The 17160-nt window shown below is 45.9% G+C and overlaps 2 protein-coding genes across 6 annotated transcripts in view; one reads left to right on the top strand and one right to left on the bottom strand.

Annotated features, from left to right (window-relative positions):
- Nucleotides 1–509: 509 nt before the first annotated feature.
- On the bottom strand, nucleotides 510–2856 carry mterf3 (mitochondrial transcription termination factor 3). Of its 4 annotated transcripts, none has more exons than XM_061826041.1 (8): nucleotides 2746–2856; nucleotides 2200–2491; nucleotides 1978–2130; nucleotides 1720–1909; nucleotides 1274–1421; nucleotides 1101–1172; nucleotides 845–1006; nucleotides 510–767 (listed from the first exon to the last, which is right to left on the bottom strand). In XM_061826041.1, the coding sequence occupies exons 1-8, from the start codon at nucleotides 2746–2748 to the stop codon at nucleotides 573–575; spliced, it is 1215 nt and encodes a 404-aa protein (XP_061682025.1). In that variant the 5' UTR covers nucleotides 2749–2856; the 3' UTR covers nucleotides 510–572. The 4 variants fall into 4 exon arrangements, with proteins under 4 accessions (XP_061682025.1, XP_061682044.1, XP_061682034.1 ...); XM_061826060.1 differs by having other exon boundaries at nucleotides 2770–2848; XM_061826050.1 differs by having other exon boundaries at nucleotides 2200–2488; nucleotides 2746–2848.
- Nucleotides 2857–4586: 1730 nt separating this feature from the next.
- nup153 (nucleoporin 153) overlaps nucleotides 4587–17160 on the top strand; it is a 14721-nt gene continuing 2147 nt past the window's right edge. The window contains exons 1-20 of one of the 2 annotated variants that reach the window (XM_061821042.1): nucleotides 4587–4746; nucleotides 7452–7725; nucleotides 8357–8629; nucleotides 9296–9435; nucleotides 9539–9667; nucleotides 9963–10079; nucleotides 10158–10202; nucleotides 10391–10444; nucleotides 11131–11271; nucleotides 11356–11541; nucleotides 11912–12064; nucleotides 12151–12243; nucleotides 12450–12534; nucleotides 12639–12740; nucleotides 13061–13660; nucleotides 13952–14116; nucleotides 14197–15072; nucleotides 15664–16041; nucleotides 16411–16623; nucleotides 16709–16862. In XM_061821042.1, the coding sequence (XP_061677026.1) occupies nucleotides 4609–4746; nucleotides 7452–7725; nucleotides 8357–8629; nucleotides 9296–9435; nucleotides 9539–9667; nucleotides 9963–10079; nucleotides 10158–10202; nucleotides 10391–10444; nucleotides 11131–11271; nucleotides 11356–11541; nucleotides 11912–12064; nucleotides 12151–12243; nucleotides 12450–12534; nucleotides 12639–12740; nucleotides 13061–13660; nucleotides 13952–14116; nucleotides 14197–15072; nucleotides 15664–16041; nucleotides 16411–16623; nucleotides 16709–16862 (4316 nt within the window). In that variant the 5' untranslated portion in view covers nucleotides 4587–4608. The remainder of the gene's footprint in view (nucleotides 4747–7451; nucleotides 7726–8356; nucleotides 8630–9295; nucleotides 9436–9538; nucleotides 9668–9962; nucleotides 10080–10157; nucleotides 10203–10390; nucleotides 10445–11130; nucleotides 11272–11355; nucleotides 11542–11911; nucleotides 12065–12150; nucleotides 12244–12449; nucleotides 12535–12638; nucleotides 12741–13060; nucleotides 13661–13951; nucleotides 14117–14196; nucleotides 15073–15663; nucleotides 16042–16410; nucleotides 16624–16708; nucleotides 16863–17160) is intronic. The other variant, XM_061821053.1, reaches the window with a different exon arrangement.

Raw genomic sequence — 17160 nt, forward strand, 5'->3', positions numbered from 1 at the left:
TGTAAACCATTCAACGAAAAAGGTAATAAAAAAATCGATACATTTACCAAGCGCAATTTTATGGAGTTTTTAATTTTAAACTGTGTAATGTATCTTGAGCGGAAAATATCAGCATTATGGAAATTGGCAGCATGGTGGAAAAAGTGGTTAGCACAGCCGCCTCGCAGTTCAGAGGTTGGTGGTTCAAATCTGGGGTTTGCGTGGCTTTCGTGAGTCTTCTCTGAGTCACTTGGTCTCCTCCCACATTAAAAAAAAAAATGTTAGATTAACTGACGACTACTAAATTGTCATGTGATGTGAATGCTAACGGTGGGACTTCCTGTGCCCAGCGACTGCCTGGATACCGGAACTGGGTGTGTGCATGCCCAATCTCTTGTCCCAAGTCAGCTGGGATGGACAAATTACGCCATGGAGAGATGTACGCTAAAAAACTGCCTACATATCTTGATTCTAGATGTATTTGGACAAAAGGATACCAGAGACATGTTATTAAGACACCTAAGAACTGGTTGAAATTGTGAATGTGTCCTTTAATGGTTTCAATACATATTATCAGTCTTCTTCAGTGAGGTTTAAAGTGTCTTTTGGAACAAGAAAAAATCTTCCGGCGAGGCCAAAGCAACCTCGGCGCAAAAAGTATCATCCGGAGACGACGCCAGACGTTCCAGGGAAACGTAGTTGGCCTGATCCGGGTTGTACTGAGCCCTTCCCAGGTACTCCAGGAACAGGTGGCGCTCTTTTATACGCAAGAACTTGGTGTTCAAGACCTGTTGCGGGTCAGAATTGAGGGTGAACAGCGACACTCGGGTCAATTACACAACCCTGCGGGTCAAGCTTCAGGTACCTGCGGGGACTTGGCGATGAGGTGATGCGGCACCTTCATGGTGTTGTGGAGGAAGTCGAATATTTGCGTCAACTTCCGCTTGTTGGCCGTCAGAATTTTGGGGACGGCCAAGACGATGTGCTGGATCTCATTGGCCTTGAAGCCGAGTTCAATTTCACACACCTGGGATATCAAGTCACACACATCATACGTGCAAAATGTGAAGAAAAAAAAAAAAGTAGATTCATAATTAGTTATTTTTTTGTCATTGTGTCACCTTTAGATTTTCTTTAACAGGCTCCAAACTCCCGCACAATAATCTTGGCAGACGCGAGACAACGTTGCGAGTCTGGAAGGAAACCGCGGTTAGCGTTTGTGTCGGGAGGAGAGAGGAGAAACTGTCGATGCTGCGCTTTCCTGAACGGAAAACGCCGGGGCGAAAATGCTCACATTGGACGCGCTGAGGCCCAGCTGCTGCTGGTAGAAACCCAGCCGGTTGTCCAGCCTCTTCACGCTGAAGTTGAGAAGATAAGGAGCTCTGGAAACCATCGACGCGACATTCTCGGATGTGAACTTCTTGGACTTGAGATAGTTCACCCTTCGCAAAAAGAAAAGCGCGAGAGAACACGATTATTACGGTACTACGTAATTCTCCTAATTCCATTGGCGTGGTTGGATCCTCCGCCGGTGTTGACCAAGTTTTTTGTGGGGAGAACAAAAACATTTGGATTTTGACTCCATCTCTTAATGCTAAAGCACAGACGGAAGACAGAAACGGCTGCATTAGCTTCTTGGTAGCTCCATGTTATCAAAACGTTTTGTGCAGCTATTTTAATGGTTTAGATCACTTTTGAAGGTCAAACAGTCGCCAATTTTGATGTAAAAGTTCCTGACACCTGGCACGGAGGTTTTCCAAATCCTCCGTGAGGAAGAACGGGTTCTGCGTGATGACGTAGCCCAAACGGGAGTCGTCCACGCCGAGGGCTTTGAGGAAGAGCATCCTCGGAGCCACGTCGGCATCGAAGTTAAGTCTGAGCAGCATGGAGCCGACGTTGGGCCTCCCCTCCAGCTTCCACAGGTTCACCCCTGCCGGGTGAGATATTATCATCACCACTGCAAATCCATATTCCTCGCGTTGGAGTCCATTTATTTACCGAGATGCACTAATTTCGCGAGCGTCTCCGACTGATCGACGTAGTCTCTGAGGGAGGCGGCGACCGGAGGGATGGACGGAAGAGGCGCGAGACGTACAGCCTCTTCATCGCTGATCTCCTCCAGCGCGTACGATCCAGCGGCCGCATCCAGATCTGAAAACACGAAAAAAAAAAAAAAAAAACAATGTCGAAAGCTTTCAAAATATGACCATTTAGGTATACCTAATAGTGCGGGGCTTTCATCCAGTGCCACGCCCTTTTTAGCGTGTAATAACTGGTTTGTGTCTTCCTTCGTTTCCCCACGTTTGGCAAGCAAATCACTGTAAAAACGAATGAGCTGTGGCCGGTAATGTTTTGTTGGAGTCCCAGTGACGTTTGGAAGTTGCCGTGGCCTTAAGACTGTGCAGCAGTGACGAACTTGAGCGCAGCCGGTCGTGGTCGCTTTCTTGAGGGTACGAAGAAGAAATCTGTGCTTGAGACACAGCTGCACACCGGAAGATGCCATTTTTTTCTGCTAAATAAATGAGCAACATTATTCATATTTTTTTCCATATCTCAAAAACACGCCGTAGTTTACATTAGAACAACATTTAAGATTGCATGACAGTATTTTATTTACCGCATATAACACAGACTTAACAATATTGCACACGTTTTCATGTACGTTGTTACATGTGCACTACGGTATAATAGCGAGAGCTAAAACATGCTAATGCTAGTGAACATATTTTTATACATAAAACACCAACGTAAGATATGCTAACTCACCATTTAAAAAGGATTTGAACCTACATTTCGCTTCTTGCAATGTCAAATGTTTTCACGTGGGGAAATGGGCCGACCCGGAAATACGTCATAAAATCGAATGTACCATGCCGCAAATACGGGGGTACGTTGTAAGCTTTGGGTTAATTAACAACGGTTTGATCACATACAAAGCAAGTACAATCACTAAAAATAATATGCAAGATGTACGTGAAAAAATAATACAGATAATTGTTGAAGTTTTGAATTGTTTTGATCAAAATATTATTAATAGTACAGTTAAACCCCGCTTGATTAGTTACATGGTTCGGTACGAACTCCGTCATTTCCCGTTTTTTTTCCACTTAAAAAGAAATACGGCTTTTTAAATTTTATTTCGACGCAGTATTCTAAATGTAGCAACCCACAACAATGACGAATATTTTGAATACTTTTTAAGTACGAATTTAGTTGCCTTACTGTTGGCCAAGGGATTACCAACGTAATGCCCGCGGGCGGATGGTTGCCCGCTAAAACCACTTAAGGCGCCTGCGAGGCACGTTCTAAAAATAGCATAGTAATAAATTGTTGCTATTATCATTATTATTTTGAGTTTTAAATTTTTAATCTCAATTGCTTGCATTGTTTATTTTTTTTAATAATGCCATATAATATAAAGAATTTATATATATGTTAAGTATAAGGAGTTTTGTTATTTTGGCAGATTGCCGCAAGCAGGTCAGGTAGCCCTTCATACAATTGGTGCTCACGAGGTAGCCCTCAGTGACCCCTGCCCTAATCTTTCCACCGAATCGCCAAGTAACAAGAATTTCTGTGAATGATTGGCTGCGGTTCTTTATCTTTATCACGATTATCCGTTGGTGCAGTAACACGCTGTTATGACCGATTAATTAAAATTCATGACTAGTCCGCTCCAGCTTCCATGGCAACCAGTATATGAGCTCTGTCTGAATCCCCGCCGTGGCCTCTCTTTGTCTACTGACAAAAAATACCACGCACCAGTCATGTTTCATTCATAAAAAAAAAACAAAAAAAACCCCGAGGGGTTCTGTAGTATGACGTCATTCGGTCTAAAATAAACTTATAATGGCGATGTACTGTCTTAATGCATATTAAATGCTTACAAAATATCCGGATATATTTAATGTGGATTAACAAAAAAATAAACTTCCATAATAGCCAAATAAATGATTAGATGTAGTGGTAGGAATTACGTAAGAACAAATACTTTGTAACTTTATACTAAGCCACCGCGTCCAAGGAAGAACAACCTGCCATCGACACCTCCACGCCCTTTTGCTGACCTGTTGTCGCTGATTATTTGGGAATATCCACCTCTAGAAAATGAGGGGATAAAAATGCCCATCCCTCATTTGCTAACAATGAGAGGAAAGTGACGTCAGGAAAATGTGAAGATTTAAAATTGCAAATATTACAAAAAACAAAATTTCAAATTGGGAAAAAAAATATATATTTTATTATGAAAAAACTCATGTATTGTGAGTAGTTCATGCTACTAATAGAACACCCATGGGTAACGCAGGGTTGTTTGCCAAGGTAATGCAAGCAAGCCCCTTGCCCCAAGGGGGTTGTCAAAAAGAAACAAACAAAACAAAATTTTAATTTTTCGCCAGTCTCTGCCTCTGTGGTTGAAGCTGTCTATGGGGGATGATGATGCAGAGGGCTATTTTATTTTATTTTATTTTATTTTATTTTATTTTATTTTATTTTATTTTATTTTATTTTATTTTTTTATTTTATTTTATTTTTACTTTTGGTTTTGAATGAAAGTAAAGGCGATCGTCAATTGTTTGCAATTTGACTACATTTACCAGGATCCCTTGCGGCATTAGCCGCCTGTGCCGTATGACAGCTATCCGGCGCCGAAACACCGACAGGACACACTCGCTCTCCGACGCAAGAGCCATGGCGGCCACGGGTGGAGGGAAAATCCGAAGCAGGAGATACCACGTCGACTCCAGGCCTTACGCCAAGAGCAAGCAGGTAAACCCGTTCGAGGTCCCCCACGCCGAGTTGACAGCAACGAAGACGGGGCCTGCTTGCTCTTCTTGCGAGTGTTTTTTTTTTTGTTTGAAGTTAGGGGGAGACATTTTGCGGCCTAGTCGTGGCCTCCACGCGCTCGCCTAGTGTGCTAGCGGATGCTAACCTCCTTCCCCGCTAGCGGCTTCACCTGCGCGGAACGCACTCGTTGCACAGCCTCCGTGGCAGCGCGTTTTCCCGTCCCGGGCGGACGCAGTTGCTCCCCCGTGGTGGAGCGCGACGACACCGGCCTCAGTTTGGCGAGTCAAAGTCGTCGGGAAAGAAATAAAACGGGAGGAAAGTCGCCAGCGAGCTAACGTGGCTAACAGCAGCCGGGGAGCGACCAGGCGGATTGTTGTATCCGCCCAGTTGGTCTTTATTGAAGGAAAATGGTGTGATTTAGTTGTTAGATATCGTCAAAAAGTCACATTAGGAAAGTTTTGTCGCACGGGGTTTGGCGTGAATTTTGTGTCAGTTGTTCTTGGGGGTGGCGATGTGTGTATGATGATTGTAGGGGGGGGGGGGGGTTGAGGCTAACGTTAGCCGGGTTTGAATTGCGCAGAAGCTGTTAAAGAGCCCCACATGGTTGGATGTGAGCGGGTCATGCCAGCCGCCTGAAGCATTAAATATTTCCCGATCATAACTGATTTAGTCTTCCCCGAGGCCCTGTCTTTTTCTCATGCTTAAGTGAAGTGATTTCGAGCCTTTATGTGAGTCAAGGCACATATTTCATAATTGACCAAAAAAATATCTCACGGCCCACCAATAAGCAAAAATGTTTAAAAAAAAAAAAGTGGATATATTAATAATTGTGCGGACTTCCTGCCGCCCAATAGAAGAACATTTATTTGTTCTGTCTGCTACTGTGTCTTACTGCCATAAATAGATGAATAAAGACATTATTTATTGGCTAATTTTTGGGTGCAACAGTGCTCATAGCACATGTAGACAATCACTGATTTCTGCTCTTTTAGAGGCAACATCTACTGGTGAAAGGAGTCTTCAAATCGTGTTCAAAAGTGTTTTGTTTCTTCTGTATTTAATTTTTTTATTTTTTGGATTGTCCCTTGGCATTAATTTCAGCCTTCTCTGTGTTCCAGATATATTGACGATTGATAATAAAAGTATACCGTAGCATACCACGAACTATCAACATTTCAATCTGTAAATAATGCAAAGAGCCACCTTTTGTATGGATAATCATAAATCACCTCAAAATTTGTGAGGTTACCTCTTTTGGCGTGTACATCTGCCCTGAATCTGACAATTGCTTCTAATATTTTTTTGTCCATCTAGTCAACAATGGGACAATCATATTGACAAGCCGAATGGTATTTATTACAGTCCATCGCGGTGCACTAGCGAATATTTGCACACAGGTTAAAGTGCATCGAGGTTGACGCATTAATCTATAGCAAGTGAGGCCGAAATGACCTTCCGAGCGAAGATACTGAAAAAACAGTTGCCTTTCATACAAATGTTTGCTGTAACTGTGCACTTTTACGCAGCAACACAGCATCCTGAAATTGGATAAGTGGCACTGGGGGGTGGGGGGGGGGACGGCCGATGGGAAAATGAGGCTTTTCCAGATGCCTTGAAAGGGGCCTCGGTTGCTGGTTGCCTCATGAAGCATGCACACAGTGACTGACCCACTTTCATTCTTGCCGCACTTGAGGAATTGCATCTCCCGCAAAACAATTCACTGCAGCTGGTCGTAATATTAAAGTTGCCAGTCAGGCACTTATATAATTTAAACCTTATATCCCAATAATAGAATTCATAAGCTTGTCCAGTATGCATAGCCGTTATTGGCTGACTTTGCACTTCAGAAAGAGGAAGAAACTTATTATTTATTTTTTTTTGTGCGGCGTCCATGTTGGTTTGCTTATCTGCATGTACAGCAATTTGTTGTTTGAACGTTCAAAGCTGACAAAATAGTGAAAGTTCTTTTGGGAAAATTTATTACATCAGAGGATTGAGGCACATATTTTTTGGGAGGGACTATTTTGTTATGAAATTATATGATTTATCATTTCAACCACATTAGTTGTTGGTTATTGTGTTAGCCTGATCCTAACATGCAGTTTGAATCACCATAGATGGGCTAACAAACCTCACACTGATATCACAGATGATACCACTAAAAGGAGCAAGAGATTTAAATTGGCAATATTGCCATACTCAAAATTGAGCGACCGCCGCTGTCTTGCTTTGTCTTAAAATCTGCGGGCAGTTCTGTATACATTATACTGCCCCCCCTGTTGGTTAAGGCCCGTACTGCTCGGACACTTAATAGCTTTTGAATTAGTGCATGAAATCATGATGCAAAAACTCAACAAATACCATCAAAACATTTCAACTAAAACTGCACTTATATTGCTGTTAAGGGGGCTTTAGTGGGGTTCACATTTTGTATTTTATCCACTTGTCTCGTAAAGTTGTCTCCATTTTCAATTCATATTCTCATGTTTCTCGGTAGTGTCCTATTTTTAGCCAGAACGGTCTCGCTGAAGGTGTGATGTTTGCGGTTGAGCCGCCGAATACCTGCGCGTGACAGATTGTGAAACATCACTGGCAGAAACACAATATTCCTTTTTTTTTTTCATGTCACGTCGCAAACATGCAGAGTAAATGACGATGAATCTCTCTCGCCACGTTTCCATCACCAGCAGTCAGGCTTGATCAGCCGAGTGACGGACAAAGTCAAGAGCATCGTTCCGTGGCTACAAAACTACTTCAAGAACGGAGAAGCTCCAGAAGGCGAAGGTGGAGGAGGAGGAGGAGGAGGTGGGGGCGGAGGAGGAGGAGGAGCAGCGGCGGCGGCGGATGCTACGGAGAACTGTCAGCCGCCTGGTCCCAACGCTCTTCCTCCCAACGGTGGCAAAGAGGGGCCACCGCCTCTCGATGGACGGCGCACGCCTGAGCCGAGTACCAGTAACACAGGTTAGCTAAAACTTGGAAACGCAAACTATAGCCCACGGTTCACATACAGCCTGATCTGCGTGTGGGGTAGATAATGCTCTATGAGAAATATTAAGAACCATGAAAAGAAAATGAGAAAAATGAAGTACGAGTGCTACGGTCGTTGCAAACTCGCCCGACTTCACAACAGACCGCATTTTGGCTGCCAGCGAACATTGGGTAGAAAAACTTGCTTCAAGATATTGACGGCCATTACCAGTGGGGGTTGTGTGTCAAACGGGAATTACACATCGTGTTTTTAAAACAACCACACAACCGTCTTTGGGTAGTGTCTGCTATCTTAATACGGACATGCAATGCAAAAACCCCTTTGGCATAGATCACAATGTTGTCATTTAAACAGTAGATATTTGAACACAAATGGTGGAGCAACACATGTCGACTGACAATATACCAGTTTACACAGCTGTGTGTTCTATATCCGCTGCCTAAAAACAACATACACTGTTACTGCAGCCTTCGAAATTGGTTCTGAAGGTCTTCGTCTCTTTCTGTAATACACCTAGCTGGTGGCTAAGGTGCTCACTTAAGAACTAGCACAATATGGAGGAGGGCTGTATTGACCTTACCTTTACCCGCTCTGTCAACGCAGAGCCCTCGACCAGCCGGGCGTCCCTGAACATTCAGGACTACGTGCTGTCCCGGCCCCCGCTCAGCCACTCCCACCTCCACTTCTCGTCGCTGGAGGCCACCACGCCGACGCTGGGCGGCGCCGGGCTCTTTTCGCCGCCGTCCACCTCCGCGGCGCCGGGGCCCTTCTCCACCGGCTTCTCGCTGGTCAAGGAGATCAAGGACAACCTGTCGCAGCACGAGGACGACAACATCTCCACCACCAGCGGCTTCTCCTCGCGTGCGTCTGACAAAGGTACCGGACCGACACCGTTTAAAAGGATGCAGTTGCTCACTTTTGTGAGATCACCCCTTGCGTTTTTGCCAGTGATTTCTCATATCTTTTCATGGGACGATGGAAGCACTTTGCTACAATCTAATGAAGTCTGTGTAAAATAATACTTTTCTTTCCAAATAAGAGAGCCATTAATAATGAAACCGCTGCTAACAAAAGTGTGCACACCCTTAAATGAAAATAAGACTTTTTTGGGAGGAACCTGTTCTGCTAAGCTGCTGCATGGTCCGGTGTACCGTGCTCCAGCTCAAGTGCACAGCGTTGGTAATCTTCTAGTCGAGAGTTGTCATCATTTTGTCGGGAGATGTTTTTTTTTTTTTTTTTTTTTCTGTTCATTGTGTATCGCCATTTTTAACTTCCATTGTTCGAGCTTATGAGTCATGTGACATTCGGTTGGGGAAATCGTTAATTTGGCTTAGTTTGGAGATTTTCGCTTGGGGGTGCGCTCACTTTGGTTGCTCGTGGTTTAGACGTCGTCTCTTTTGAGTAATTTTGAGAGGTCAGTGAATGTATACTGTAATGCAAACTATATTACACGTGCATTATTAGCATGCACATGTGACCCAAGATATGAACGCAGTATTCGCATTTATGAGCTGCCGTCACCAATGTTCACCCGTCTTGCAGACGTGCCCGCCTCCAAGACCGCGTCGCTCCCGCAGCTTTGGTCACCGGAGACGGACAGAACCATCTCCGCGCCGCAGCACTCTCAGTCGGGTCTGAAGAGGCCTGCCTTCAACCTGTCCATTTTCGGCACCTCCGCCAATGTGAGTTTTTTTTTATTTTTTTTTTTTTTTTAATTTCAAGTTGTTAATACCGTCAGTGATAATTAATATCTATTAAAAACACAACCCCCATGTCCTCCTCCAGTCGACGCTGAACAACACAATGCTGAGCACCAGCCAGCTGGGCGATTCCCCCTTCTACCCCGGGAAGACCACATACGGCGGAGCGGCTGCAGTCCGGAGCGCTCGCTCTCGACCTGGAACACCGTACCAGGTGACCCAAGCTAATTGGATCATCCAAGAGGATTTGCCATGATTTTTCAAGTTATTCAACTTTTCGACATGTTTCTTTCAACCACAAACAATTTTTTTTTTTTTTTTAATCGAGTGATATGAGCAATACCCTTTGGTACTGAACAGTGGGTTTTTTTGTCCCCCCACAACTCCTTGTAGTGGGTTAGATTCATAAAATGGTGCCAACGTTAGCTGCTTCCTTTTGGACTATTTCACGAGATGTCACAGAACTGCCCGTTAATCTTGCGGTCAAATGAGCATGTGGGATTTTTCAGGCCCCCGTCACGAGGCAAATTAAAGCCAAGCCGGCCGGCGCGCAGCCCTGTGGGGTGACCAGCGCCACCGCCCGACGCATCCTGAAGTCTTTGGAGAGGATGTCCAGTCCTCTCGCAGTACGTTCCCACACAAACAGATTGACAAATCGAGTGTCAAATGACTCATCATTTGCTAATTATTATTTGTATCTCCAGGATGCCAGAAGGATCCCGGCAACACCATCGCCATCTTTCTCAATGGTAAATTATTATAAATTAAATTAGATTAATTCAAAATTAAAAATAAATTAAATATTAAAAATAAAATACAAACATAAAAGTAAATGAAATTGTAAATTGTGTCAGCTGTTTTGTCCTTGTCACTGTTGCAATGAGCAAAATCAGATTTTTTGTTTTTGTTTTTGTATTGTACAAAATGAAACTTACAGTCGGTGGACGGCGGCGATCTTGAAGTGTCGCATTTCCAGTCCAAAAGGAAACGGGTGAGTTCATTTTGACTTTGTCCAACACGCATCCTGTCAAATGAGTTTGTTGCCAAGCGGGAGCCCCAGAATGGGAACAGGGAGTTCGTTATGTGTGCCCGGCGGCATTTGTAGCAACAACTGGTAGACGACCCCAGCTGTGCGACAGCTGGGTCGCTCTCCGACAGCGGCGTGTTGACGCTCGACACAGCTGTGCGCTGCTGCCTTGCGTTTCGCTCACCACAGTGTATTGTTAACACTACTTTGAGCTCTCAGCATTCAACCATTACCGCGAGTTATTAAAATAAAACTCTTTTGACATGACAACTGAAGTGGTACGTTATCGTGCGGTTGCTTGCTTCTCTTTATGCGCCGGCTGCGCTTGTAGCGGCTTCTTGACGGGAGCCGGCGACGGGCCCCGAGTGCCTTTGTGCTCAGTCTTCCCCCGAGCAAAGTTCGTCGTCCATTTTGCAGATCATAAATGCACAAAAGTTAATGTGAGGCGGAGGAAGTTTGTCAGCGTCGGACCACTTTTTTTTTTTTTTTCCTAGTCTGAGTTTGAGTACGGATGTGCCGTAATGATATTCTACGATATACAGTAACTCCAAAAATGGATATTCAGTGTCAAGAAATTATTTTTTTATTGGTGATGAATCTCATGTTCACACATCCTCACACGTTGCTTTTTTTTTTTTTTTTTTCCTTAGATGGATTCCAATCTCCCGCCGGTGCAGAAGCTGGTGGTCCCCAACCCCCTTTTCACCTCGGCGAACCGCTCCGTCTCCTTCAGGCCGAGTTTGACCCCGAAAGGGCAGAGCCGGACTCTAGACCGGCCCCCCAGAGACAAGGTCAGGATTTTTAGGCCACCTAATTTGCCCCCAAAGTTTCTCCCCTCTGCTGACCTCGGAGAGTTTTGTTGTATTTTTCCGCAGCCCACCAGACAATCACCTCTACTACCTGACAGAAACCCCGGCGGCCCTTCTCGAAGCACAACTGGAGCCGGCGGCGACGGCTACCCCTTGTCCAGCACGCCCACCGCCGGCGGCTACGGAGGCGGCAAGATGAAGAGGGATCGAACGAGCGCACGTCCGTCCTCCAAACGCACTGAGAATGACGAGGTAGACGGACGTCTCTCGTATATCCAGGTGGCCGGGCTATGACTATGGAATATTTTTACAATTAGTTATTCGATTTGAATATATGCCCATTACAGCTAATTCATGCTGTAGCTACAAATAACGATTATTGCATATCTTAACTATTAATTGATTACAATTCAGTTACCGGTTTAGTCTCTACGGTCAGAAAATTGCGCAAAATCTCGATTGTTGTTTTCCAAAGTAAAAGCAGATGTTTGCAAACGTGTTAATTTGATTATAAATGAAACATAATCCATTTGGTTTCTGCGGTCACGTTGAAACTCGGGCATATTATTCGGATGGATTTTTGTTGTGTTTGTATTTGAATTTTCATCTTGTTTGACATCAGGTGGCCGAGCTGCCAGACCTTCCCACCATTTCACTTCCCATTTGCACATCCGCCTTGCCCACCTTCAGCTTCTCCTCCCCGCTGCCCCCCGTCGCTACCATCGTCACCCCCAGCGTCGCTGTCACTCCGGCCAAGGAAATGGCCATAAATAAGGTCCCTTTTTTTCCCCATTTTTAGATTAAATATGTATTGTTTAATGTTATGACACAATCCCTGAATAGTTTGTTTCTTTTCCTCAGGCGACAAAGGCTTCACCTCCTTGTGTGCCCTTTACCTTTTCCTCGCCCATTGTCAAGGCGACTCCTACAAGTCTACCAAACTTCTCTCCGACAGTAAGTGCCTCTTGATATTGACAAAAATATAACTCCAGCTCACATGCATAGTTTGCGTTTGTATTATGCACAAAGGCATAAATAAAATGAGCATGTGGTCACTCATCGTAGGGGTTTCTGAATATAACTGTACTACTTAAGGTACAGAAATTAACCTGAGAATTATTCAAATGTATTTATGACATCATATATGATCCCTTTTTCAGGTTGGCTTTACGTTCAGTGCCCCCGTAACAAAGCTCGGCTCTTCCATGTCAAATGGAAACTTGGGCTTACCTCTAGCAACAGCAGGTAAAGATTTTCCCTTTTTTTTTTTTTTTTTTTTTAAACAGATTGTCCAGTTTTATTTTGATCATCTTTGAATGTATTTATTTTATTTTTTTTTTTATCTCAAGTGAAAGTATCAACAAATACAAGCACAGAGGACTTTGATGGGCCTTTCAAACCAGCCAAGACACTAAAGCAGGGCAGCGTGCTGGACCTCCTCAAAGCACCCGGTAAGAACCACTTGACACGATGCATTTTATTTTACTCGACTGGAGATGGTTGCCCGGTGCGTTATTAAGAGGAGGCTTTTACTTGTACACATCTTTGGAGGTAAATTACTTTCTTCGTTCATCAGCAGTTTTCAGCGCAGATTTCCGCATCATATGTTTGTGAATTTTTTTGGTTACTACAATTTAACTTTGTGTGAGAACAGAGTTGTTTTCATTAAAGACAACAGAATTTTTTGTTTTTGTTAGTTTTTGAGAGACGGCCTATTATTCAAGGCGTTGCTTTTCCACATCTAAAATTGGTAATTGTATCTCTTGTCCAGGCTTTGCTTCAACAACTGCGCAAAAGTCGTCTGAGACCAACACGCAGTCCGCCGCCCCCTCTCCCGCCCCCACCACCTCTGTCTCCTTCTCGTCATCCTCTACAGGCCTTAGTGACTTATTTAAAAACCCTGCAGGATTGAGCTATGACGTCTGCAGGGCTCAGAACAAGTCCTTGGATACCCAGCACGTGAGCCGCACGTCTCCTCAGCCAGGGAACGCAACCAAGGACAGTAAAACAAGCGCACCCTCTTGTACGGGACCAAAGAGCAGCGCAAACGTCGGCCCGATCGTCTCCAAACCGGCGGCCAACTGGGAGTGCGACACGTGTCTGGTCATCAACAAGCCCGAGTCCGTCAAATGTGTGGCCTGCGAGACGGCCAAGCACGGCACGGGCCTCAAGGCCTCGTCTTCGCTGCCCTCCGCCTTTACCCCCGCAGAGGAGGCCGCCGGGCCGGCCCCCCCGGCCTCGTCCACGTCGCCGTGTGCCGCAGTCGGGGACCCGTTTAAGAAACCAGAGAGCGCGTCGGATGGCGACGTTTGTGCGTTACAGAACAAGGCCGCTGATGCAAAGAGCGTGCCCTGCACGAATGCTAAACCAGGTACGCGCAACGTCTGAATGTTGCCATGAAGGCATTTTTGGGACAAATTGTGCTCCTCTTGATTTACGAGCCATTTTGGTTGTACAAACAAACCGTAATGACTTCAGCCTGGCAAGATTTCACCACATGCCACGAAAGTAAGATTTTAATTGCTTTGGCATGAGCACAAAGACAACGAATAGCTGAGATTGCGAGCAAAAATGGAGGATCGATTCCTCAAAAAAAATGAGCAAACTTTTGATTGTGTGTGTGTGTGTGTGGGTGTCCCCCCCCCCCCCCCCCCCCCAACAGGAGCAGCAGTTTCCCCTGCAGCCAGCAGCGCGCCGATCGGCTTCGGGGCCAAGAAACCCGAGAGCTCCTGGGAGTGCGAAGCGTGCTGGCTGCAGAACAAGAGCACCGATCTCAAGTGCGTCGCCTGCCAGGCAGCCAAACCTGGAGCGCAAGTCAAGCCCCAAGGTCAGAAGGAAACACACTTTTGTTTGTGTCGTGAAAAGTCGTTGTGATTCTTAATGTTTGTTTTTCGTATTCCACTTTAGGTACTTTTCCTTCTACCTCTAATGCAGGAGGTTTCACGTTTGGCACTTCCAACAGTACCTCAGAGTCGCCGTCTGGAGGGTTCAAGTTTGGCGTGGCCGCGTCAAAAGCAACCTCCGCCTCGTCGGGAGGAATCAAGTTCGGTGTCCCGTTTGGAAGCCCCTCATCGGAAGTTTCTCCTAAAGACGCTAATACCTCGTTAGGGTTCAAGTTCAGCACCCCGTCTGAGGGCTTTAAATTTGGGATTCCCCCCGGCGATGATAAAAAGCCAGAAGAGCCCGCAGTCGGCGCTGGCTTCAAGTTCGGAGCCAGCGGCGGGATATCGTTCGGGATGGGATCGCCCAGCCCGGAAAACAGCAGCTCCTCTTTGAAGACTCCCTTCAGCTTTGGTCTTCCAAAACCTGAAGAAAAAACATCAGCCCCCACCTCGTCGGCCTCCGCTGCCGTAACCACGCCCGCTTCCTCTCAAGTAAAGAGCAGCGACAACGGCAGAGCGTCGTCAGACACCGACACGACCGCCGCCGCCAGCTCTGTGTTCGGGACGCCCGGCCAAGGCGCCTCCACGACGCCGGTGGCCCCCACCTTTGGTTTTTCGTCTGCCCAGAAGAAGCCCGCCGCTCCCACGTTCGCATTTGGAAAGGCGAATGAGGAGAAGAGAGAGCTGCCCGCCGCCTCGGCTCCGTCTCCCTTCATCTTCGGCGGCGCGAGCAAGGACGGCGACCCGGCGCCTGCCGTTCCGGGGGGCTTTTCTTTCGGCAAGCCGAGCGCTCCGGCGGAGCAGCCGCCCGCTTTTATTTTCGGAAAACCGGCAGACAAGGGCGACGCTTCCAATTCGAATGCTGCAAATTCCTCTTTTGGACTGGGACAAAGTGCTGCAGGTACTTTTATTTGTACTCACACACAAAAGCAGCAGTGCAACATAAACAAATGTTACAAAAAGTACGTACAGTGGTTCTTTTAGATAAGTTTAATTTGTTGTGACCTCTTGCAGCCAGCCCCACCAAAAAATATAAAAATCATAGTAATTAAAAAAAAAAAAATTCTCTATTATACTTTGTAGAAATTGAGATATTAGATTAATGACTTAATTAAATAGGATGGAAAAGAATCAGTTTGTCACGCTTTTTCTTTTAATTCAATGCTCATTTTGCTTCTTAGTGTGGTGCGCGCACTTGGCCAGCCGGGGGCAGTATAAGAGACATAAATGTACTATAAATGCAGGTATTCTAGTTTGTTTTTGCAGAGGATAAGTAATATACGCCTCTGCGTATTATCTTTCCATGCGTTGCTCGACTGCTTCTGTTTAAATTAATCTTGCTTCAAGTTTTAAATCACCACCACATGGATGCTAACGGTTAGCCCGTGCCTACCACATTTCATATTGTTAGCGTAAACACGATCTGTAGATGAAAAGATAATTATTTGTCGACCAAATTATGAATGGGTAAATGTTCTTTCTCCCCCGACAGCTTCCGATGGCCCCAAATTGCCGTTTTTCTTCACGGGAAGCAACGCCGCCGCCGCCACCAGCAGCGCCTCCTCCACTCCGACCGCAAGTCTCTTTGGCAGCGGCACCCAGGCGCCCGCTCTCTCCCTCCCCCCGGCTCCCACCACCTTTCTGTTCGGGCAGGCCGCCCCCGCCGCCCCGGCCGCCGGCGACGCTCCCCCGGCCAAAGCTTTTGTCTTCGGGCAGAGCCAGGACACGCCGTCGGGCGCGCCGGTCAACCCGGCCCCGGCTCAGGCGGCGCAACCTTTTATCTTTGGGGCGGCACCGGGCGCCGCCGCGCCCGCCGTCGCACCTTCCATCAATTTTGGAGGATCGGGGACGTCCTCTTCCCCATCTCCAGGTCAGTCTCCCAAAACCGGTCAATTTAAAAAGTACACTTGAAAGGTGATATTAGTTCTGGATTTTCTCTTGTGCTATTTATTCTGTTTTGACTTCAGTTTTTTTTTTTTTTTTAGAGCAGATTTCTTTGTTTTTATTTTTAATTTTTTTCAAAAATGCTTCATCTGAATTTCGTTGTCGTATTGGTTGTTTTTCTTCCTGATATTTTTCAAATATAATACGTGCATTATTAGATACAACATAAAATACGATTTTTTTTTTTTTTTTTTTTAAACATTTTGTCAATTTCTTTTGTTTGTATTTTATTCACTACGACCACCCGAGTAAGCACCCAACAGTTGAACGCGTCCCCTGCCGATTTGCCCCACAGCTCGCAACCCCTTCCTCGTCAGCTCGTCAAACCCCCCCGAGTTCCGGGCCGGCCAGACGCCGGCGTTCGGCTCGACTTTCGGCTCGCCGTTCCCCTCGGCCCCTCCGCAGGCCCCGGCGTTCGGCGCCAAACCCGCCGCGCCCGTCTTCGGCCAGCAGACCAACGCCGTGCCCGTCTTCGGCGCCCCCGCCGCCGCCGCCAATTCGGCTCAAGGTCGGTTCTGGACCCGACCGCCATTTTCCTCCCTACTGAGCTTGTATGATCCTTTAATACAATTTTTTTTTTTGTGTGTGTTTAGGTGGAGGCTTTCAGTTCGGAGGGGCCAGCGCGTTTGGGTCCACCAACAGCACGGGAGTTTTCAATTTCGGAGCAGGGACGACAGCGTCTCCAACTCCCTCCGCCCCTGCTGGTGGCGGCTTCAACTTTTCCCAACCTTTAGCATTCAACATCGGGCAAGTCCATTTTTTCTTTTCTCCTCTTTATGGCCAATTTGTGAGCCACAGCATATTGTTTCCTTTGCGTCCAATTATAATACAGTGGACTCGAACATGCTGCGGATTCAATAATTTTTTTTAATATATATATTTATTTATTTATTTTTAATTCACTTTCCCCCTTCCCTTTTTGCTTTTTCAAGGTTAGTTGTTAATTTTGTTTCATAAAAGTCGGCAAATGTATAGACAAAAACCACAAAATTGTCAAAACTGTGCTTTAGTAATCTAGCTTCTCTGTTCGCACCCTCGTTGTTAG

Source organism: Syngnathoides biaculeatus, chromosome 1 (genome assembly GCF_019802595.1).
Source record: "Syngnathoides biaculeatus isolate LvHL_M chromosome 1, ASM1980259v1, whole genome shotgun sequence".
Taxonomy (NCBI): Eukaryota; Metazoa; Chordata; class Actinopteri; order Syngnathiformes; family Syngnathidae; genus Syngnathoides; species Syngnathoides biaculeatus.